This window comes from Protopterus annectens, chromosome 3.part1, assembly GCF_019279795.1.
Source record: "Protopterus annectens isolate FY-2018-M chromosome 3.part1, PAN1.0, whole genome shotgun sequence".
NCBI classification, from domain to species: Eukaryota; Metazoa; Chordata; order Ceratodontiformes; family Protopteridae; genus Protopterus; species Protopterus annectens.
The window spans coordinates 1,818,494,173-1,818,519,689 of record NC_056732.1 but is presented as its reverse complement, the minus strand read 5'-3'; the positions used below and the strand labels follow the sequence as shown (position 1 = coordinate 1,818,519,689).

The 25,517-nt window shown below is 40.1% G+C and overlaps 1 protein-coding gene across 1 annotated transcript in view; it reads right to left on the bottom strand.

Annotated features, from left to right (window-relative positions):
* LOC122798699 (zinc finger protein 883-like) overlaps positions 1 to 25,517 on the bottom strand; it is a 115,037-nt gene that overhangs the window by 73,006 nt on the left and 16,514 nt on the right. Inside the window, exon 2 of the mRNA XM_044067794.1 lies at positions 14,524 to 14,650. Within this exon, the coding sequence (XP_043923729.1) occupies positions 14,524 to 14,650 (127 nt within the window). The remainder of the gene's footprint in view (positions 1 to 14,523; positions 14,651 to 25,517) is intronic.

Sequence of the window (25,517 nt, the reverse complement as noted above, 5' to 3'; positions counted from 1 at the left end):
AAACTGGATGAGGAGTTACAGAATCCCTTAGAAAATTTGGAAAAAGAGGCCTGAAACGTCTTAGAGATTCCCTATATCAACTTACCCTTTTCATCACACTTTTTGATAACTTGTGCAGTTGAAGAACCTAAATCTAAATCCCTATACAAAAGGAGAATTTAAAATCTCATTTTTAATCATCTAGGAGGTTCTGAGAAGGCAGCCAGGCAAACCTCCTCAAAACAGCACCAGAGGCCATAGCCATGGAAAGGTATCAGAGTCATATAAACTCTGTACAACAATGAACTGTGACTTAAAGCAGATTTTTCCTCACAAGAAGAAGCTGCAGACAAAACAATTATCATAATTTCACATTTTCACAACTAATCAGAATAAACTTTAACATATGAGCCTGACAACTCAAAATTCTGAAAATCAAAGTTGCAGAAGCATACACTTTTTTCCATACTACTGAATAATCTTCCATCCTTGTCAGAAACAGTAATATTAGAATTAACTAAGTGTTTAGCAGCAGTAGGATTATCTAAAGCTATAGCTGCTAGGTCAGGTTTGTGAAGAATGTATAACCATTTAAAAGACTAAGGAACTTTAAACATTCTATTTGACTTTTTAGGGATAGCAAGCTGAAGATCAGGAAAAATACAAGCAGTGACACACACATCCTCCAAAGCTGAAAGAGGAATGAGTGAAGGTTCTGGAAATTACTTTTGTAACAGTTCATAGCATTTTCTAAGTGACTGAGAAACCTCTGTGTTCTCCCACTGAAAGCACTGGCACATTCTGGAAATGTTCTCAGAGAAAAAGAAACCACCACAGATAGAATCAGAAACTAAGTTCTCGTCTGAGTGGAATCAGAAAATTGAGCAGAAAACCTTGTATCTAACAATTCCTCTTCCTGTCCAGATTCATAATCGTGAATGTCTTCAGGAAAAGAAGTATACCTCTTTCTTTTAGCAGAAACCACCTTATAAGAAGGATCAATAGCTTGAAATAAACCCTGAGCCAGTCCATAGTATGGTCCATATATTAGTAATAAGCCAACTGCCCTTATGGGCCATTTTAAGCCTAGCCAATTGCCCCATGTGAGAATCAAACCCTGTGCCTTGTGTCTGCAAGGTAAAAACACCTTAACCATTATGCCAACCTCCCACCTACTCAGTAAACTGACTCATGTCTAAGGAAATTTGAGGAGGAGTAGATGCAGGTTTAGTTTTCTGTTTCTTTTCGAAAGGAAAAATGGGGCCAACAGTGTTATTAATGGCAGTATCAGCACCAGCTTCCCCAGGGATGGGCACAACATTTTGACCAAACAGGGAAGTCATCCCTATTCCGTCTCCTATGACGGACAAAAGTGTCTCTCCATTCCCCATTGAGGGGACCTCAACAGTCACAAAGCAAGTGGCTAACTCCTGGTCAATAGTGGTTGTAGGTGCTACACCAGAGGGATCCGTGGTAAAAGATGATTGGTCTGAGGAACAATCTATGGCCACAGCAGAGTCACCCACCTGTGGCTGAGGCAAACTGCTAACCTGCTGTGGTGACAAAGGCTGTTTGCTTATCTGTTTCATTTTGTGGCTGGAAGATAGACTGACCATGGTACTGGTAGTTTGTTCTGTGGTCAAGCTGAAAATGGTGCCTCTTTCCCAGAGAAACCAGCAGAATAAGCCAGTAAAAATTTAAAGTCTTTAAAAGTCACTTTTTTTATGTAAAATACAGTAAAAAGCACTTTAAAACAATTTTTTCAGCTCCAAAAAGTGAAATCAACACAATTTGCTCACAGGAAAAAAATGGTTTTCAGTTACTTTAAACAACTTTTAAACTGACAGGATAAAGTGAGCTCCTGTTTAAAAGTACAATTAAGTCTCACGACCATCCTTTAAAACACAACTCCTAGCTTAAAAATAACTTTCCAAAACAGGAAAGTACAATAAAGCAACAACTGTTTTTTTAAATGTGGAAGGTTCTTCCCAAAAGGTAACTTATCTGCCTAGCAAAGGTACAGCATAAGCGGACTGTCAGTCCTCGAAAACTCACAAAGCAGTGTTCTCGTCAATGACAGGAAAGCTCTGAGGGGCTTGGTGCTCAAACCTGTCTTTGTAATCAGCTCAGCTCGAGCTGCCATTTCAGCATGAGCACTTGGAAGGTGCCCTGAAGCTTTGAAAGCTGGTCAGATGTGTTACCCTTGGTAGGATATAACCCATATATCTAAGGCTACTACAACAGTGGCCATATATGATGAACATTCTCCTTTTACTCGGTAGCCTATCAGGTGCTCCAAGGTGACCTATGCCTGTCAGGTGCTCCAAGGTGACCTATGTCTTGCTTTTCAAGTCAAGAAAGAACCAGTCATATTTGGCCTCCTATTTCCTTACAAATCTAGTAACTCTGCAAACTCTTACACTATGGATCTAAATATACACCAACTATTAAACTAACTGGAGGGACAGAATCCTAACTCACGGTATTCTCACCAACAGGACAATTACTACTACAGGTCAAACAAAGAACTACTTTGGCCATCTTTAAAGTTTGTCTTGATGTTTGGATGGGTTATCATGTATGTCCCTGCTTGATTTGGGAGGTGAGCATGAAAGTGCTTGAAAAGCATGGGCGCCGGAACCATAGAGAGAGGGGCACCCCCCCACACTTTTGCAGCACTTGCAACATCCCAAATAACTCATAACGTGAGCAATTGCATCAGCATGCCACGCACCTGTTTAAATACAGGATGTTTGCAGGAGGATTTACCATTCGGACGGGCTTCTTTATGGCAGAAGGATTTATTTTCTCCGTTTGGGCAGGCTTCTTTATGGCAGAAGGATTTATTTTCTCCTTTAACTGCAGATCCACAGATTCAGATTCCTTCGTACCGCCGTCCGAGCTGAAGGTAATTTCTTTATGGCAGCACTCAACTTTCCCTCTTGTAGGAGTCAAATTATCATTACAAGATGTTGACAATCTTTTAGTCATGATGGTCTTAGTGTCAAACAACTTGTCAGCAAAAAGCTGAAGGTGTCCTGTGACAGTAATCTACCTAGTTCTGCCCAACCCAAAGTTAACCTCTAGTGAATACACTTTTTATTTTCAAACTGAAGTGATGCTTGACAAAACTAATTTGCATTTTTATATCACCGTTCCTGCTCTTGGCTAGCTTCCTGATGGCTGTGATAGTCAAAAAGTTGAAACAAGCAAAGCTACAAGTTATAAAAGTAAGCAACTGAATTGCATACTATAACAGGCTCTACTGTGTAAGGAAAGAGCTACAGATTCATGTGTGTGCTCCTCTAATCCATTTTAAACCAAGACCCATGAAATTAGTAAACGGAAAACTTTTCATTTCTTTTTCTTTCGTTTTCTTTACTCATTCCCTGCTACTTGCTGAAACTGAACTGCTCTAAAGATAAAACTCCACAGATCAGATTATAAGTAGTAACGTGAACTGAAGTTTGACTGACAGGGCTGTGTGTGTGTGAGAGAGAAAACACCCCCAACAGGATACATCTGGTGGCTAGAGGTATACAGTCTCAAACCCTGCACCTTGGATGCAGGTAAAAAAGAGCCTAAAGTCCCTAGCCACCATCACTTGTGAATGTATGCCTCACATTTTTGTTTTGTTCTTTTTCTCATTAAATCTCTGGTTTTCAGGAGCAGTAAAACAAAATCTTTTATGCTAGCAATTTTCAAAGTTTATAAGATCAGTATTTGAAATGTGTCCCTATTTTGGGGCTGTATTCCCCCATTATTAGCTTTGTTCTGTATTTTTGTGCTAGGAGGTTGAGAGCTATGGTGATAAGTGAGAACCGAATTTCAGTAAATGATAACCATTTAAGTTTTTCTTCCTGTCGTTCAGGAAACTACTGATTTAGCTTAGTGGTATGTTGCTCTGACTGTAGTGCACAGGGTTTGGGTTCAAGACTTGGCAGTGAAATGTACAGTGGTAACATAACATTTTATGCAAGCAACTTTCCAAAATTATACAAGCAATGTTTGAAATGTGTCCCTGATGTTTGGCCTTTTGCCCCCCCCCCCCCAATTGAAAATAAGTGCAAGAAGCTGTGCAACATGCCTACGGCTTACACTACTGTGATTATGTATTTTTATATATAGATATAGATATATATATATATATATATATATATATACATATATTGTGTGTAAAAGTAGACTGTTACATGGAAATGTTCTGAATAGGGCAGTTTTATCGTTCTTGGTGCATGCATTTTGCTTCATTGCCTACTGGAAAAATGTTCATACAATAAAAATTTAAAATACACTCTAACTTAAGTCTAACAAGTGTGCTGTATTATACAAGGAATATAATTTAATAAAGTCAGGAAGGTGTATCAAAGAACGCATGCATGTTTCTTGTTTTTTTGTGCGCAAGGGGCATCTGATTTGAAAACAGCCCAAAGGTAATCTTTATCCACCGCTGGCCAGATGCATTTTCTTTGGATGTGGTGTGGGTTTTAATGCCGTTTCAATGAATGGGAATTTCAAGGGCAGAGAAGTTTTAATGAAGTCTATTTTCATTGTGAGACAGTATTGCTTTGTTTAACAGATATCTGTTAGTGTTTGTGCATTGTGCTATAAAATGTAACAAAATAAAATCCAGAAATGCAACTTGGATTTAAGGATGGGCTGTAAAAAATGTGCTCCAGTATTGCCCCTCATTGCCACTAATGGATAGAGGCAGTTCTTAAACGCTGCATCCCTTATATGGGTCCCCTCAAATTATCTATGGAATGATCACAGTTATTCTCACTAGGGCTAATATAGCAATAACCCACGCCTGGGTGTGGGTAATGCTAAATTTACCCACGGTTGGCGTGGTTTTGGTCGAGAGGAAGCGATAGCCCAAAAAAAAACCGAGCGCAAAACCACCCAGATACCAAGCGTATTTAATGCTTGATATTATAAACTATTACTTAAACTACTTTTCTTAAATAATAAAATCAATGGTGTTTAACTCATTTAACATGGCGAGACACTAAAAAAAAGCAGAGGAGATTGCTATGGTATAATATACAATTATCAGCCATGGGATAGGTAAGACCAATCAGAAAATGTTAATTCAAGAATCAAGCACCAAAAGGGAATTTGCTAAGCTTAAAAATTCCTCCAAGTGAACCTATGTTGTGACAGTAAATAGTTATAAAAAAATTTCCCTTTTTAGATCACTAAGTGCCCCTCTCACCCTCCGCCCCCAGTCTTCAACAGCTTCCGGCAACTATGTTGAAAAGGGCAGCAAAAACGTTTTCAGTGTCTCTAATAAAATTTGTATATGGTTAGGCATGCACAGGGTACAGTCATTTTGAGGTATGTGGCAAGCAAGTTTGTGGATTGTTGGATGTTGTGAGAGAAACTTGGGAAAAAAGAAAAAACTAGTTTACAAGTGTAAAAGATCACTTGACCAAACTACAAGTAACACAAAATGCTGATCCCCATCGTATGGAAACACAAGGAATGGTTCTAGCTATTCAATAAGAGGTGCACAACAGAAATGCAAAGAACAGGGAATTCAGAGCTGGCGACTAGATGTAAGTTTTGGTTCTCACTGCAGAAAACACATTTGTGGCTAAATGCCAGGATCCACTTAAAATAATGGATAAGGTGAATTTTGTAAATTACAGAGCTGTACTATGCAAGAAATGCAGATTTTCACAGTTAGTGCAACAACAAAGCTGACAGAACAGAACTTGTGGAGAAACAAAACTGATCTCTGTGTCTGCAGTCAGATATACTGCATTATCTAAGCCACAGGAAAAAAAAAGTTAACAAGGGAGTTTCTGTAAGAAACAAAAATATGTTTTCAGAACTACCTTGCACAGCAAATCTGGTTCAACACTCTTCTCCAAGATAAGGTAATTTAAAATCTTATAGAATACCACAATCAGACACAAATGTTGTGTACAGAGCGAACACCACACTCAGACACAAATGTTATGTAGAGAGAGAACACCACAATCCGACACAAATGTTGTGTAGAGAGCACAAATACTTTTACAGCAACTTTTGTGAGTTTATAACAGCAATAATTAAAATCTGTTCCTGATTCTGAACCTTTGTTTCACCGTCTTTTTTGGGTTTGTCCATATTACTTGCACTAGGAAGTTGAGAGGTATGGAAAGGTAAGATTCTTAATCATATTTGATATTACTAAGGGGTACTGGAAAATCACTCAAACAGCTTAAGTCAATGAAAATACAGCATTTTCAGTGGAACAGGATTTATTCCAGCATATTCTCCTTTTGGACTACATGGTGTCGCTACAACCCTTTAAAAATGAATGGGAAGAGTATTAAAAAGCCCCATGTCAAATGTGCTGCCAATTACTAAAATAATGTTATAACATACAAATATGTTGCTAGTTACTAAGATGACATCATAATACAATCTTGAGGATTGGAGCTCCCATCCTGCTAAGGTACAGGCTGCATTAGAGCCACTGAGGCATGCAACATCCACAGTCAATCCCTCCAAGAATAAGTTAGGCATCATTGACCTAAAATATTTAGGACATGCAACAGGTAGCGGAATTTTTTTTTTGCTCCAGAAAGAAAAAGCTGTAAGCAATAAGAAATTAGCCCAGGTTAGGTGGGTATTATCAAGATTGTTCCCCATTTTGCATTAACAGTACAATAATATACCCTGTTAAGAGACTTGAGAAAAGGGAAGATTCCCTTAAAGTAAGGCAAAATGGAGACTAGGGGCAGACAATGCCTTTAAGCAGTTGAAAAAAAGCATTATGCTCACAACTTGTCTTAGCATGCCCCAATTTCAGCAGATTCTTCACAGGTTATACTGATACATCAGGGATACAATTAGCAGTGTTTTCACAGGCCGTGGATGGGGAAGGACATGTATACATTTTTTTTAAATCCCAATCTAGTTAGAGCGGAAACCTCATATTCCACTACTGAGAGAGAATGCTTGGTGACCAAGGAGAGTATTGTCATCACTAAAAATACTACATCCTTGGCACAGACTAGCACTGGTCACAGATCATGCCGCCTAACGTGGCTACATAAGGGACAAGATGGAAACGCTAAATTTGTAGGTGGGTGCCCTCCTTGCAACCATTTAAATTTACTGTAAAACATTGGTCATACTTGATCCACTACAAAGCAGATGATATGTCTAGGACTCACAGACATTTAGTGGGCCCGAAACTGAAGGTTTCAAGCTGGGAGGGGGGATCAAATGTAACACAGAAGAATGGTTCTCAACCTAAGATTACCCAAAGTGATGTAAATGCCATTTTAGTCAGAAAGCTCCCCATGGAGAGTTAACAAGCAAATTATCCTATTTTTCTGTTACACAAAAAGAGGACTCTGGCTCTGGTAATGAGAGAAAATGGTCCCCTCAATGCAGGGGGAGCTTGTGCCTCAAACTGTGGTTCTGACATATGGTACTACAAATGAGAGAGGTAGACCAGAAGAACCTAAAGCAGCTTACCGATTTTTTACTAAGGAAACAGTCAGAGGAAATCTGTGTGAAATCACCCTGGTGTTGTGAAAGAAATGGTATGACACACTGTAAAACTTTTGTTGTTTTACCTGTGCTAAAGAGGAGTCTGCAACATCACTTTTTTTCTGCTTAATAAAACCATATTATTTCATGCACTAATTGCATCAGCTGCATTATCTGGTACTGTAGAAGGTACAATGATATGTTTTTTGGATCAGCTAGGTTAATGAATGGACAGATTTTTCTTAGTATTTATTTGAAAGAAGGTATTTTCTAGTTGAGAAAGAGATATCAGAGGAGGGGACATTTGAGTTCAAGGGATTAGGATCTTCAAAGCAATGGATTCAAATGTTTCATGAATCTCCAGACTTTTAAGCAACTGACCCTTAGGCTAGTGTGATTAGGAGAGAGAATGACAAGACTTACACCCATACATTTTAACTTGTTTATTCTAGGACAGCATTACATTGGTGAAAAAAGATGTCACGAAAACAGCAATAGAAACGTTTTTAGTGGGTCCTAAACACAATCCTAAACACAATGGAATTTGTTTTTCAAATTTGTATACAAGTCTGGAGCATGAGCAGAGCTGTGTGATGCCAGTTTTTAAATCAGGTACTATATCTTGGAGGGAGAGGTTTATTTAAGAACAAGTAAAGCATCAGCCCAAAGAATAGTAATGAGAGTTTGGAAAATACCGAAGGGAGGTAGCTGATGACGATGGAGAGGAGCATGGATTTTAAATGGGACACCTGGGACTGACTCTCTGCTGTTACTAGATGAAACCCTGACTATGTCCAGTTGACCCAGGTTCAAGAACTGGTCCAGGTACTGGATAAACCAGCCACGGAGGGAGTGGAGTAAAGAGGGAATGGCTCCTCACTTCCCACAAGGGAAAGGTTGAGGGGCAAGATGCACAGGAAAATTTCCCCCAAAAAAGTCATCCTCAGTGGAGAAAGGACAGCCAATGGAAGAAATCTGATCAAATGAGAAGGCAGCATAGGCAAAGGAATTGTATCACTTAACAGTATTAGTGCTGCAACATGCTACACCCATTCTATCACAAGCCCTGAAGTGTTTACTCCCCAGTACATGTGTGCATCATGGTGATGCCATGATTAGCTCTCCCCCATAATGAAGAAATGGTCAAGGGAAATAGTGATTAGCCAGATGGCCATCAGTCAAGGGAAGCCAAAAAAACTGGCATTTTGTTATGTATACAAGCCTGTTAAATTTTTTGCTAGGCTAAGAAAGTGACGGAATGTGTCTAGGTTTTGGAAGATGGGCAGGGGAAGTAATCTGGTGTATGCTGATTTGTTTGGTAAATAGTGAAAAGTGGAGACAGCCTGTTTGAACATTTAGAGTGGTCATGGGCAGGAACAGGGGTACAGTAGAAGAACAAAGTGAGACTGAGCACAGAGAGGAAGAACAGAACAGGGCTTTCCCTGTGTAAGCGAAAACCTAGCACTTGGAGAAAATCTGTTCCCTAGGTGACCAGTAAATTTTCAATACAACAGTGTATAGGCAGAGGCTGTGAAGGTAGGGACAAGATTGTCCTGCTATTGAAATATGGAAAAGAAAATCTTAATCCATTAGGTTATTGTACTGGGTGCAGGCTATGGAGTTTTAGTATCCCTGAGCCATAGAGGAAAAGCAGGAGATAGGAAATTCCTAAACAGCTATCGCGAGCTATAGAACATAGACAGTGTAGGCAGCTGGCCAAAGTTTGCTATGTTGCCTTGACCTCAGTGATGGTAATGCAAAGATACTGTGCTTTACCTGTAGTTGGTGACTTTTAGAAGTTAGAGACAAGTGAGTATTTTTGTAGTCAGCGGGTAAAGTGGTAGAATGGCACTGGAAGGAGAGTGGAATAGGATGCAGGATTACATAAGTGAGTGATTATAAGGAAAAAGGTGAAAGAAACTGAGGTTCTTAGAAGAGAGTTTAACATAGAACTAGTAATGTATACACTTACTGAGCTAATCAGCAGAATAGGGAGAAAACCAGCTTCCAGATAATACTAACAAGTTGAAACATGCAGATGATACATAGTTTCCCTCACAGCACTTGCCACTCTCTCCGGGATACTGTAAGCAGAATGCTAAACATATCATCAAGGTAGTAGTTGCAATTCCTTACGTAGGGGAAAATCACCTACATAAAGAGTAAACTAGTCATCGTAAAGTTATCACATAGGGCAGCTAATAGATTTCACCTTGTACATTCTTCTTTGAAGAGTCTTTCTAAAAAATACAGTTAGTGACACTAATATTACCCAGCAGGGCCAGTCTAATTATAAATTAAAGCAATATTTACAATTCAAAGTCGGCAGAAGAGTGACAGCGTGCCATGCACCATTAATGTCAGTCACTGTTCTGTCGGCAAAATAAAACTATAATTACTTCCAGCTGATTCCAAAAATTATAGAAAAACACTGTGAACTAGTCAGTTTAAGAGCACATATTGCAATTCATGTTGTTGTTGTCTTTCGGCTTTTCCCGGTTAGGGGTCGCCACAGCGGAACTCCGGTCCGCTAATGATTGACATTAGATTTTTCAGAATGCCGAGGTGCCAGCTCGATGTCCAATCTTCAACGAAGGCACGCCCAGTGAATGGGAGAGGAAATGGTGCATGTGCAACCAAGGATGTCTATTTATCTTGTTTTAAAAATGGTACCCAGGTACAACGTCTCCTACTTGCTGTGCAGGGAAAGACACAGCACTTGGAGAAACTATCTGTGAACTAGATGGTCAGTAGGTTTTTCAGTGCATTAACTTATTACTGATGTAGACAGAGGCTATGAAAGCAGGAACAACAACTTCCCATTTCTGAAATAAAGAAACCTTAATCCACTATGTTACTGTACTGTGACCATCGCTTGAGTATCCATGGGCTTCAGAGGAAGTTGAGACATCTGTTCTAGCCTTACATTACTAAGACAGAAGCCATTAAACATGAATTTCCAAAACCGGCTATCATGAGCTATAGAACCTATACTTACTGCTGGTGACGGGCCAATGTTTGCCACTTTTCTACAACTTCAGTTCTGGTACCTGCAAGACACTCTTATTTCTTTGCTTGTAGCGGGTGTCTTCCAGAGGTTAGGCCAAGTCAGCATTTCTGTAGACATCCTGCCAGAGTTTGCTACTTTGCCATGACCTCAGTGCTGCTAATGTGGAGATACTGTGTTTTCTTTATCTCTAGTCGGTGTCTTCTAGAAGTTAAGGATGACTGAGTATTTTCTGCAGTCAGCGGGTAAACTGGTAGGATGGCAAGTTATTGCAGTGGAGTGGACAGGAAATGTTACATCCATTCCATTCTGCAAACCAGACATGCTGGTTATCCTGTTTTAAGAACAGTGGCTAGGCACAGCTTCTACTTGCTGTGGGGATGAACAGGAGATTGTGTAGAGGAAAGTTACTTTGACAGTAATACAAGGCTTGTCCAAGGAGGATTTGGTAAACACTACAAATAAAAACAGGGATTGGTCAAATCCACCATGTGGGAGTAGAATGTGCTACAATGTCTCAGTTCAGGTGACAGTACACTGGAATACTGCTCAAAGTCCAAAGCAAACATCACAATAATGACTTTGTATGCCTAATCCCAGCAATACATCTTGAGACAAATTCTCCAAGGGAAGCCTTCCAAATTAAAAGAAACAAATCCTGTTAAGGGCTGTATCTGGAGATAGCTTAAGGGTAGCTTCTCAATAAACAACATATGACAATTTATACTATCTGAGATGCAAGCTTCAGTGCAGCTAGTCATAATAGCGATAAAGGACAAGTTTCACCAGAATACACTAGAGCAACAAACGCAGTTTTTCTAAATCAGAATTGGAATCACATTTATTGGCCAAGTGCGCGCACATACAAGGAATCTGACTCTGATTTCAGTGACAAGTATGAATTACAATAAGCGACACACACACAGCTATTAAAGCAAGAGAAATGAGATACATTAAGAACAAGACAAAAATGTAAATATACATATATGTGCAAGGTGCAAAGTGCAACTCAGTGCAAAAAATACTGAAATAAACTTTGAAAGAAACAAGTATTAGCAATGCAAAAACAATATTACAGAACCCTCAGAGGCTTGGGAAAAAGAATACCCAGCCTGATAAGCTGAGTTAACCGTTTATGAGGCTGATGACCTAGGAAAAAAAAAAACCTCTTCATATAGCTGCTTGTTTTGATGCATATTAATCTACAAAACCTGGCCGATGGCAACAGTTCAAAAAGATGATGGTCTGGATGTGAAGGGTTGGTGATGACTTTCCTGCCTTTTCATAATTCTGTAACAGTACATGTTTTGTAGGAGGGCAAACTAGCACCAGTGACATTTTCAGCAGACCTGACTATTTGATGTAACCTATTTTTGTCATGTTTAGACACAGATCCTAGCCACACCGTTTATGGATGAGCTGAGAACAGACTCGATGACTGCTGTGTAGAACTGAATCAACAGCTCCTGTTGAGGTTGTACTTTCTGTGACAGCTGAGGAAGTTTATTCACTGTTGTGCCTTTTTTTACAGTGGACCCTACATTGGTCTCCAACTTCAAGTCCCGGGAGATTTTAGATCCCAAAAACATGAAAGTTGCACAACTGACACAGCAGTATTAAATATAAAGAGGGGGATAATATTGTAGTACTACTCCTGAAATCCACTGTCATCTCCACAGTTTTAAGAGTGTTCAGCTCCAGATTATTCTGACTACACCAAAAGGGCCAGCTGATAAACCTCCCAACTGTATGCAGACTCATTACCATTCCTGATGAGCCCAATAATGGTTGTATCGTCCACATATTTAATAAGTTTGACAGTGGGGTCCTTAGAGAAGCAGTCATTAGTGTAGAGGGAGAATAGCAGTGGGGAGAACACACATCTCTGGGGTCATCTGTATTGATCATACAATAGCTAGATATAAATTTCCCCAGTTTCACCTGCTGTTTCCTATTGGTCAGAAAATTTGTAATCCACTGACAGGTGGAGGCATGAATGGAAAGCTGGGAGAGTTTCAAGTGAAGAAGTTCTGGAATATTGTATTAAATGCAGAGCTGAAGTCCACAAACAGAATCCTTGCATATGTCCCTGGGTTGTCAAGATGTTGTAAGATACAGTGCAGACCCATATTAACTGAATCACCCATTGAACAGTTCTCTCGATAATCAAACTGAAAGGGGTCCAACAAGGGAGCTGTAATATCCTTCCAGTTAGCTAACATCAGCCTCTCAAAAGTCTTTATGACCATCGATGTCAAAGCAACAGGCCTGTAGTCATTCAGTCCTGTTATACTGGATTTTTTCATTACTGGAATGATTGTGGCTTGTTTGAAACATAAGGGAACTTCACACAGCTCTAATGATTTATTAAAAATCTGGGTAAAAAAACAGGAGCCAGTTGATCAACACACATTTTTAAACAGGAGGGTGAAACCCCATCTGGACTTGCTGCTTTCTTAATGCGCTATCTTCTAAAAAAAACAACATACATCCCAATAAATAATCCCAGTATTAAAAGTGGGGTTCAGGTCATAAAGCAATAAACATGCAAATCTGGTTCAACTGCTAAGGCTAATAAAATCACTTACAACAGTGCAACTAGCCTGGAACAGGGAAGGAAGTGGCATTTATATACCTTGCACTGCCTACCCAATATTATTTACGCTGCTCCATGTTGATGCATGAGACTCAGCAACTCTCCAATTATTTAATGAATTTAAGGCCTTATTCTCACGAGTCAAAATCCAGCTTACACTCCCGCAGAATCCAGCAAATCAAAAACAGGCAACCAATCTGCAGTGGTACCCAAGCTAGCAAGACTTTTGTGTTTTAAGAGCTCACTGTCCCAGCTTTAAGGTGTGACCTCCAAATGTTTTATATATTTTGAGGTCAAATAATCATGCATGGCTTGAACAAGACATAATTATTCGTAGTAAACCCATTAAATCACATAGTTTCATAGTATAGTACTAGGCTATCTGCCCTGGGACATTTGTAAGCCTAGCCATAGTGATGTGGCTTTTGCCACCCCATGAAATGGTACAAAAAATGTACAGAATAAATTTAGAATACTGTGCCTCTGTCTAGAAGTGACACAATGAAGGTCCCCTTATATAATAGAATTAGTTTACTGTGCCCCTGTCTAGCAGTGACACAGATGTGACCCCTGGGGTAAACTTACGATCTCCCATCCACTCATCAAGATTTCTCTTGAAGAGAGTCAGTGAGGGCTCTGCCTAATCTGAACTGGGATCTTGTTCCAAAGCATGACAAGCCTCTGGGTTATGAATCTATCCCTCCAGCATATCCTATTCATACTTGTGCTGAGGTTTAAGTCTTTAGCTCTCATGGTCCTGATGGATTTGGATTTTTTGAGGTGGAGCATGTCCATCAGATCCTGATTGGACATGGCCTTGTACATCAGGCAGAGATCACCTCTGAGCAGGTGGTATGCTACTGAATAGAGCTGAAGTTTCTTTAGTCTGGCAGAATAAGACATATGTTGGAGACCCTTGATCCTCTTGGTGAGGTACTTTTGTGGTCTCTCCAGCTGTTGCAAATGCCGGGTGAGGTACATACCAAATGGGGCATTGTACTCAATCATGGGTCTGATGAGGGAGGAATATAGGGGTACAATGACATCCTTGGATCTGGATGTGAATCCCTTCATGATGAGGTGTGCAAGGTAGAATGTTTTTCTAACCACTTTGGCAACGTGGGTGTCAAATTAGAGGTTTAACCTATGAATCTATAACATTTTAACTCTCACAAACAAGCACTAGCAAAATGGTTGGTTAGGAGCAGGTTGGTTAACAAAATTAAACCTCCTAAACCACTTTGCTAAAAGCATGTGTGAAGCGCGGATCTCTGTTCATTATGAAATACTAGATAAATAGAAGCAGACACAAAGATCAACTGAATTTATTGTACTTAGAGAAAGGAACAAAAGTGAAACAACAGAATCAGTTTCCTTACACACACCAGTATTTTTGCAACTATGAAAATACCTATATCCTCAGACAATGACAGCACCTAACCCTCCTTACCTACAGAAATCATGTTTTTGTAGTTCTGTACCATCACCTCTTTGTGTAGATTTTTCTCCTGGTCACTCAGTAGGTTCCACTCCTCTCTTGAGAACTCAACAGCAACATCTTCAAATCTTTCTGGCAACTGAAAGCAGACATTTTTTTTGCTTATTTAATGTTTTATTACATCCTTATTTGTTTACATTTGTTAACTTATGCAGATTACTGATCTCAGTGGACCATTTTCAAACCCAGCCCAAGAATATTTACTCAGTACAGTAAACGTAAATAAAAATTTGAATCTGACAACTTTTACAACACTGATTAGAAGTACAAAAAATTTGAAATGACAATGTTTACAACATTCATTAGAACTGCAATGAATATTTGAAACTGACAGTATTTGGCATGCAAGAAATAAAAAAATAAACTGACAGAAAAGATGTGGTTAATATTAAAACAAAAATATGAAAAATCAGTGCGTGTACAGTATGTACATTAGGTAAAGATATGAAGACAGAGGATTGGTTTTGAGTATTTGGAAGAAAGAGAAGTGGGTCTGTAGGGTGATATGATGAGGTGTTTATAGATATGCAGCAAGGTGTGCTCTACAGAACAAAAAACACAATGAAGTGGTAATAATGTGTTCATTGGTGGGACACTGGTTACACTGCACAAAACAACAAAATCGGAAATGTTTAAAATAAGAATACAATAAACTAAAACGCAATGCAGGTCCTCTTCATTTCCAATTTCATTAATTCATTCTGACACCCACTTTATCTCATTGAGGTTCACAGGGGAGCAGCAACACTCTTATGACAGACAAACAGTGCTGAAAGGGATGCCAGTCAACTCCTAAATGCAGACATGCACATATTTACAGGCAATCTAGGATCACCAGTTATCCTGTGAACATAACTTTATAATGTGGAGGGAAATGACAAACCAGATCAATATACACACAGGGAAAACCTGCAGATCCCACACAGGGAGCAATCCAGCTAGGAAATGAACCACAGAAATCCACTGCAATAATTGCAACCACTGAGCACTATAGCTCACTCTTCCTGGTCAGCATCAACTTTATTCCATAATGGATTAGCAGCCAAGATGATCACATGATCAGTCATTACTAATGCGCTTAAAATGAACAGAAAAGTAATTATTGATGGGCAGGTAATATAACTCTACAAACTGTCCATATATATTGCATGTATTTACACTTGCTTTCATGGCATGGGATATAGTTGAAAATGTCACAGAAAGACCAGTTCACTTAACTAGCTTAGATATACACAAATAAAATAATATGTAAATATCAGCATCTTACAACAAAGATTCTAAAAATTTGGGAGCTTTTCTGGCACCACATTAAAATGTATTTAGACCGGATATACAAGTTTGAATTTCTGGAAGCATTTCTGGGAGTTGTTTTTCTGGGTCCACTTCATTCTCGCAAAAGCCAAATCGCTCGAATACAATTCGCGTGACACATAATGACCAAAACACGAGTACATCGAATGCATTAAACCCGCGGAAGTGGAAATATCGAATTCACATAGTTGGCCCATCTGCTGAATGGCTCCCTAAGGTAAGTGTGCGATAGTTACGGACCTTAGGGTTAGAGTGCGGGTTAAGGTAAGTGAATAGATAGGTAATGTATGTAAAGTTTAGTGTAGGGTTTTGTTAAGTGTATGTGTGTGTAATATTTAGTTTGTTTGGGTATAGCTCAGTAGGGTAAGTGTGTGGTAGTTATGGACCTTAGGGTTTGGGAGGGGTTAAGGATAGTGCATAGATAATTGTGTATGTAGGGTTTAGTGTAGGATTAGAATTAGGGTTTTGTTAAATGTATGTGTGTGGATTATTTAATTTGCTTTGGTATATCTCTGTAGGGTAAGTGTGCGATAGTTACGGATGTTAGGGTGCAGGTTAAGGTAAGTGCATAGATAGTAATGTATGTAAGGTTTAGTGTAGGGTTAGAAGTAGGATTTTGGTGCTTTACTTTAGAGTTAGAAGTAGGGTTTTGGTTAGTGTGTGTATGTGTTGTTTTTTACTGTGTTTTGGTAGGTAGTATTTTGCAGGCGGTGGGGTTGGCCAATTATGAGAGATCGAGATTTCGAATTTCACGGTTCACTGTGTTCGACGTATATGCGTTTGGCTCGTTATGATTCGTGCGAGTTGTATTCGAGCAATTCGGCTTTTGCGGGAATAAAGTAGACCCGTTTTTCTATGGGTAAATTATTCTGAATTACAATTGCAATTTTAAATATAAAAGCTCACATAAGGAAAGCAGTCCATAGTTTCTACTTAAACTGGTTCTACATTTTATTAAATCTTGCAATAAGCACTCGGCCCTCCATACAAAACTTCATATTTTCTTTTTCTTTCTTTCCCAACAAAACTCTTTTTAATAATGTTCCCCATTGCTAAACTTGGCAGTTACTTTCCCATAATTCTCAGCCTGCACACATTTTCACTGCCATAAACAGGAGGTAAATTAAAATAAATAAATACAATGCTAAGATGAGTTAAGTCATGATCTGTCTACCTGATATTCATTTGCTGTCCACTGCCTGGGATCTACAAAGTAATAAGAAACATGATTACAAACTAAATCCTCAGCTACTTACAACACCAACTATTCTTCCTCTCAGAGAGGACCCTGAAACAAACTCATAGTATATACTTCTTATGAGAATTTACCTTCCAGCTAACCCTCAGTTTATACAACTACTGCAGCTTTATATCCACAGCAGCCAAGAGAAGCATCCCCTCCCTCCAAACTGCCACCTACCAAAGTTCACCAATTCAGAATACTCCATTAGACAAATGATGAGTAGCACATATGTTGGGGTCCTAATACTCTCACCTTAATCTCTACTGCTACATCATTCTAATCCACATTCCCTAGTCAGTAATTAGGCCTCCTGACAGTTCTACCTAACAACTTACCCACAACCTGCAAGGGTAAAAAAGGCCCACCAAAATGTTTCTCCAACTGTCTTAAGTCTATACTGTTACGCAGGACCCCCATTACAGTACCTCACTAGCATTATTACTACCAACATTAGCCTTACTTAGCATCCCCAAAAAGCAACCTTCCCTTACCTGTACTATTACAACCTACCAAAACCCAGAAATCTTGAAAAGGCCCCACTGCACTACGTATCAGTCATGAAACTGAACTGTTACAGAAGTTGTAATCTACTATACTATACTCCACCAAATGTACAATAAAGCTGCACTGTTACAGGATCCACAACCCCCCTTTCATTTGTGCCATCCATCTGTGGTAATATAAAGATCTCCTATAATATAACCTATCATGTATCTGTATAGCTGTCAGCAGTACCATGAACAGACAACATTATATAGGTTTATTACTCCATTAACTCTGCACCACCTGTATCATGGACCTGCACGGCTGTATACAATCACCTGTACCATGCACCTGCATTTCAGTACAACATCACCACCATGCACCTGCACTATAGTACACCATTACTTGTACCACATACCTGCGCTGCAGTACATCATCACCTGTACCATGCATCTGCACTGCAGTACACCATCACCTGTACCATGCACCTGCACTGCCGTACACCATCAATCTGCACTGCAGTACATCACCTGTACCTGCACTGCAGTACACCATCACCTGTACCATGCACCTGCACTGCAGTACACCATCACCTATACCATGCATCTGCACTGCAGTACACCATCACCTGTACCTGCACTGCAGTACACCATCACCTGTACCATGAACCTGCACTACAGTACATCACCACTTGTATCATGCACCTGCACTGCAGTACATCACCTGTACCATGCACCTGCACTGCAGTACACCACCATCTGTACTATGAACAAACACAGATACTAATAGTGTATAGGTTACTAGACTATTCATCTCTGAGGATCTTAAGAAGCCTAGCCTTACATTCCTATGGTACAGTTTACCCCTTATATTTTGCATATGAACAACAGAGATGGAGAGAACAAGGAAGCTTTGCAAAATTTACTTGTTGCCCCTATCAGTGATGGACATGGGTGCTAAAGTGCATAAACGCTAACACCTGCAACTCATAGCTATAGTACAACACACTATCACCTGTACTATGTTTCTGTACTGTGATACATCACCTGAATCATGAACACCAGATACATAGCAAGGGTGGAGTGAATGAAGCAGCCTCCCTGGGCACAAAGTATTAGGGTGTGCAGTCAACAACTCCCTGAATGCTGTTATTACATCTGTGATTAAAACTGAAACATTGTGGTGGTCTTTGTGCACCATAAACTGTAGGAGATTTTGTTTGTTTTTTTTTTCCTCCTAAAGTTAAAGTTTAGAGGGGCTTCAGGATTTGGGAAAGAATCAGATGCAAGAATAGCTAACTGCACTTCTGTTGAACACTGATACACAGGTTTCATACTGTGCTAACAATGTGCCACCTGTTCCCCATGTAGCTGTGCTGTTGCACATCATAACATATAACATACACCTGTACTGCTGTATACTGCATCATAAATACACACTGTTACACAGGGCCACTACTGCACTCTCTGCTACCTGCACCATGCACTTGTACTGCTGTATGTTATCAAGCTACATCATGCACCTGTACAGATGGAAACAATCACTTGTACCATAAGCAGACATTGCTACACAGACTTCCAACTGTACTCTCTGCCACCTGCATCATGAATTTACACTGCTGTACATTACCATCTGTGCAATGCACCTGCAGTGCTGTTCACTACCACCTGTAACATGTACTTGTACTGCTGGATAATATAAGCTATACTATGAACACTGTTACAGAAGCTTCCTACTGCACTAGCTCTATCCTATCTGTCTCACGTACCTGTACTACTGTGCATTACCACCTGTGCCATGTAACTTTACTGCTGTACACCATCACCTGTACCATGAACAGACACTGTTACACAGCTTCTCTACTGCATTATCTGACACCTGCACCATGGACCTGTACTGTTGTACCTGTAAAATGAAACAGTGCTGCTACGTACCACTCTGTGCCACCTGTATGGGTTTCTTACTGCACTCAGTGCCACCTGCACACCTAATAATATAGACTACTACCTGTACCATTGTGCACTACTACCTGTTGCATACTTTACTGCCTGCCACCTGCACTATGTACCTGCACTGTTGTACACCATCTTCTGTACCATGTATGGACACATTTACACAGTTTCCCCTACTGCATTATCTGGCACCTGCACCATGTACCTGGACTGTTGTACACTATTACTATTGATCGCATCTGTGTCACCTGCATCATGAACAGCCACACACAATCACCAACATGGATTTACTTGCACTATTGCACATTCGCAGTCTATGACATATGCACCATGTAACTGTTCTGCTCTATAACATCACCAATACCATGAGCAGACACTATTAAGCAGGTTCCCTACTTCATTACATCCCTACCATGTGTAATCTAGATCAGTATTACTGTTCACTTCCACCTCCACCATGTACTGTTGACTTCCACCTCCACCATGTACTGTTGACTTCCACCTCCACCATGTACTGTTGACTTCCACCTCCACCATGTACCTCTACTGCTTTAAAGACCAATCACCTGTACTATGAACAAATACTGTTACACACTTGCCCTACTGTAGTACATTCTACCTGTGCCGTATACCTATACTACTGTACACTGTCAAATGTAACCACACTGCTGTACCTATAATACTGGACATGGTCAACTATATCATGAAAACAAATGGCCACCTATGTTTACTAGTGTAAATTCTGTTGTCTTTACCACATACCTACAGTGTTGCTCTCCATCACCTATATTGTGTATGTTTACTTCTACACACTACCTCCTGTGCCATGGGCATGTAGTGCTGTACACTATCAGCTGTACCATGGGTCTATAGCATTGTACACTGCTGACTATACCATGTACTAGTACTGCTGTACACTACCACCTGTACTATGAACACACACACACACACACACACAGTGTTACAAGCTGTCTACTGCAAAGTCTGCCACCTGTGCCATGCACCTATATTACTATACACTACTTCTTGTACCATGTACCCATACTGCTGTACACAGTCTACTGTACCAGGTACATGTATTGCTCTGCACTATTGTCTGCACCATGGACAACATTACACAGGCTCTTAGTGCACTGTGCCACCTTACCATATTCCTGTGCTGCTGTACACTACCTCTTGTATCAGCACTTGTTGCACACTATCAACTGCACTATGTTCATGTACTAAAGTACACAGTACACCATCACCAGTACTGTACACCTGTAGTGTTGTACCCTATTACCTGGACTGTTGTACATTATCATTTGCACCACAGACACGGTTGCATAGGTTCCTTAATTCACTCTCCTCCACTTGTATTCTCCATCTGTATTGATGAACATAAACACCTGTACCATGTACCTGTACTACTACAAGGGTCTATCAGCTGTACTATGAGCATGTACTACTGCAGTGGTCTCACTACCTCCCTATAGTCTATACCATAAAGATACATTGTTTCAAAGATTTCACTTATACTGTATTCCCTGTCACCTGCAGTATGAAGCTACACTATTGCAAAGCTATATCACAGCACAATAAACCATTTCCATATGTGAAATAAACCTGTAGTGGTACAATGACCTGTAGTGGTACAATGACTTCCTATGATGTTATTTCCCACCTCCACCTTGTATCTATACCCTTACACAATCACTTGTGATTTGAACAGACACTGTTAAATAGGTCTCTTACTGCACACTCTGCCTCCTGCACTATGTAACTGTACTGCTGTAAGGCACCATCTGTACTGTGTATGTGCTATCACTTGCATCACATTCATGCACTACAGCACACTGTTACCTGTTCCATGAACCTGTACTATGACACACTATTGCTTGTATCATGATCAAACACTATTACAGACATTCTGTACTGCTTTGCCACCTGAGGTATGTAGCTGTACATAATCACCTGTCTCATGACCAAACACTATTGCACATATTCCTTAATGTGCTGCCTGCCATATGCAGCTTGTACCTGTACTGCTCTATTTTATCACCTGTACTCTATCTGTACCACTATACACTTCCACCTGTACCATGACCATCTACTACTGTACACTATCATCTGTACCATATCACCTGCACTGTTTATCTGTACTGCTATACAATACCATTAGCACCATGAACCTGTACTACTGTAGACTATCACCTCTAGCATGAACAAAAACTGTTACACAGGTTCCCTAATGCACTACCACCTGTATCACATAGCTGTACTGCTGCCCATCACTTGCATCATGTCCCTATAATACTGTACACTATCACCTGTACCATGATCAAACACCATTACACAGGCTGCCTACTGCACTGTCACCTACACCATGTACATCTACTGCTGTACACTATCACCTTCATCATGTACCTGTAATATGATGCACTATCACCTGTACCATTTGCCTGTATTGCTGTACATTATTACCTGTACCAAGAACAGACGTTTTTACACAGGTTCCCTACTGCACCAAGTCTGTAGAATTTGTACTACTGTACACTTACATGTAACATATACTGTACATGTACAGCTGTACACTATCCCCTGTACTGTAAACATACACTGTTACACAGATTTGCAGCTACAAACTTTACCACCTGCATTGTGTACCCATACTGCTGTACACTACCTATTTATTTTACTTGCATTTGTTTACTGGGATAGTTCACCAGTGCATGTAGGTGATGTGATGGTAATATTTCAGATTTTGGCCTATGATGACTCAAGCAGTTTTGGATGGGCAGACAGACTCAATTTAATTCATCACCTGCACCATGAACAGACTCTGTTACACAAGCTCCCCACTGCACTCACTGCCACCTGTACTCTGTACCTGTACTGCGGTACACAAGCAACTTCACCATATAACTGTACTACTTAAAAAGCCTCAATATTACCTGTACTATGAACAGTTATACAGGCTTCTTACTGCACTGCCATCACATACCTGCAATCTTGTACACTATTACCTGTAACATGTGCATGTACTTCTGTATACTAACAGCTGTATTGTATACCTGTACTGTACTCTGTGAACCATGAGCTGACTCTGTTACACTTTACCTTCTGTACACTCAGCCACCCATACTCTGCACTTGAACTGCTGTACATTATCACCTGTACCATGTAAATGTACTGCTGCAAAGACCTATCACTTGTACCATGAGCAGACACTACTGTAGAGTTTTCCTATTACACTAGCAATGTGACACATATAAAGTCATCCTGTACTGCTGTACATCAGCACCTGTACCATGAACAAACACTAGTACACAGGTTTCCTACTGCACTAGCTGTCTACCATCTGCACTGTGCACTTTCACTGCTGTACACTATTACCTCACCAAGTATCTGTACTGGTGTACACTGTCACAAGTATCATGCACAAACACTGTTAAACAAGTTCCCTACTGCGCTGACACCTACACCATGTATCTGTGCTGATGTACCCTATCTCCTGTTCCATATACCTGTACTGCTGTACACTGTCACCTGGCCCATAAACTAGTACTGTTACACAGGTTTCCACAAGCACTAATCTGTGCACTTGTAACATGCACCCATACTGCTGAAGACTGTCACCTGTATCACACAGGTTCCATACTAAACTATGTGTCACTTGCAACATATACCAATACTGCTGTACAATATCACAAATATCATGCACCTGTACTGCTGTACACTATCACCTATACCATGTACCTGTATTGTGTACATTATCACCATTCTATGGACTTGTACTACTGTATACTGACACCAGTACCTTAAACAGTGTTACACACGTCCCCTACTGCACTAAATCTGTGCCATCTCCACCATGTAACAGTAATGTTGCACACTATCACATATACCATGTACCTGTACAGCTGTATAATATTGCTTGTACTGTGTACCTTACTGCTGTAAACTATCACCTAAACCATGAACAGACAGTTACACAGTCACCTTATGCAGTCTCTGCTACCCGCACTATGTACCTGTACTGGTGTACACCATCTCTCTCTGCAACCTCCCCTCAAGAAATACCATTAAATATAACTCCTCCCTACTATTACTAGAGAACAGGTCTTCAATGTTATACCTACAACTTCTGAGCACCTGCACCACAACCCTGTAGTGTTACACAGCTCTATACTACACTACCACAACCCTGCAATATTACACAGGATCTTCCACATTATACTATACCATAGTACTTCTGAGTACCTGTACCACCACCCTGCAGTGCTAGATAGGATCCTCCACACTATACTACTCCTGACCACAACCCTGCAGTATACTACTCCTGACCACAACCCTGCAGTGTTACATAAGCTTCTCACCATATTACTACTCTACCACCTGTAGCATGATCTTGCATTACACAAGCCTTCCCACATTACCTCCCCTTATATTACTAGGATCCCCTTAATGTAATTCCCTCAACACCTACACAATGAACCTGTACTATTATAAAGATCCTCCCAAACTATTAACACCCCCTTACTACCCATACTCTTCCAAAATCCTCCACAACATTACCTCCCTATAATTTGCACCATGAACCAGACACATTACAAAGGACCACCCTAATACACTACCTCATTAGAATCTGTACAATAATCATGTACTGTTACACACACAATGTTATTACCCTACAAGCTGTACCATGAGCCAGAATTCTACAAATGTCCCCCCATCATATTATTCTCCTAACACCTGTACCATGAGCCTGTACTGTTACACACAACACGTTATTACCCTACAAACTGTACCATAAGCCAGAATTATACAAATGTCCACTATCATATTATTGTCCTAACACCTGTACCATGACACTGTACTGTTAAACAAGTCCCCACCACATTACCACCCCTAATATAATACAAGTCCTGATAATGTAATACCCTTAGCAACTGAACCACAACCAACCATAAGTTCATGGGTAAATACTAGGCAATCAGTTTGCAGATGGTTACAAGCCTAGACAATAACTTGAGGTTGCAATCAAAACCTGTACCTTGCGTTTTTGAGTCTAAAACCTTAACCATTATGCCAATCACATCTCCATGCTCTTACCCCCTGCACTACCTTTCTACCTCCTGTATCATGATCCTGCATTGTTTTACATGCCCTACAGCACTTTGTCTCCCTTCTATCCATACCATGAAACTGTACTGTGAAACAAGCTCTGTATCACACACTGTCTCCCACCACCTGTAAAATTCATCTATTATTTTACACCAGCCAACTTCACAGCACCTTATCCATATCACTAGTTGTATCAATCTACAATGTTATGCAGGTTTCTGTGGTAAACAACTTCCTACTACTTACGACATGAACCTGTAATGATATAAAACTGCCCTTCATAGCATCGCTCCCTTACAACCTCCCTACCATGTGTACGGTTTCACAGTTCTCTATATTCTACTACTTTTGTGCCACCTGATCAACAACCACAAATGACACAGACACCTTTCACAGCACTAACTCCCGATCATGTGTATCATGAACCTGGAATGTTTGCTATACAGGTGATCGGATAGGTCACTCCAACAAACTGTACTATAAAAACTGCTTTATAACATAGGCTCTATAACGCACTACCTTCCTACCACCTATACTATGAACCTATAGTGCTACAGAGGCCACAGTCACAGCACTAGCAGCCTGTCATGTATACCACATACCTATACTAATACAAACATTCTACTACAATGTAACACCCTACCACCTACATGAAGCTGTACAAACCTATGCTAAAATGCAAGGATTCTACCACAATGTAACACCCCTACCACCTACATGAATCTGTACAAAACTATACTAATGTAAGGCTTCTACCACACTGCAACACCCCTACCACCTACATGAATCTGAAATGTTATAGAGGTCATCCTCATAGTACTGGCTCCCAACCACTTGCACCTTTAATTGGT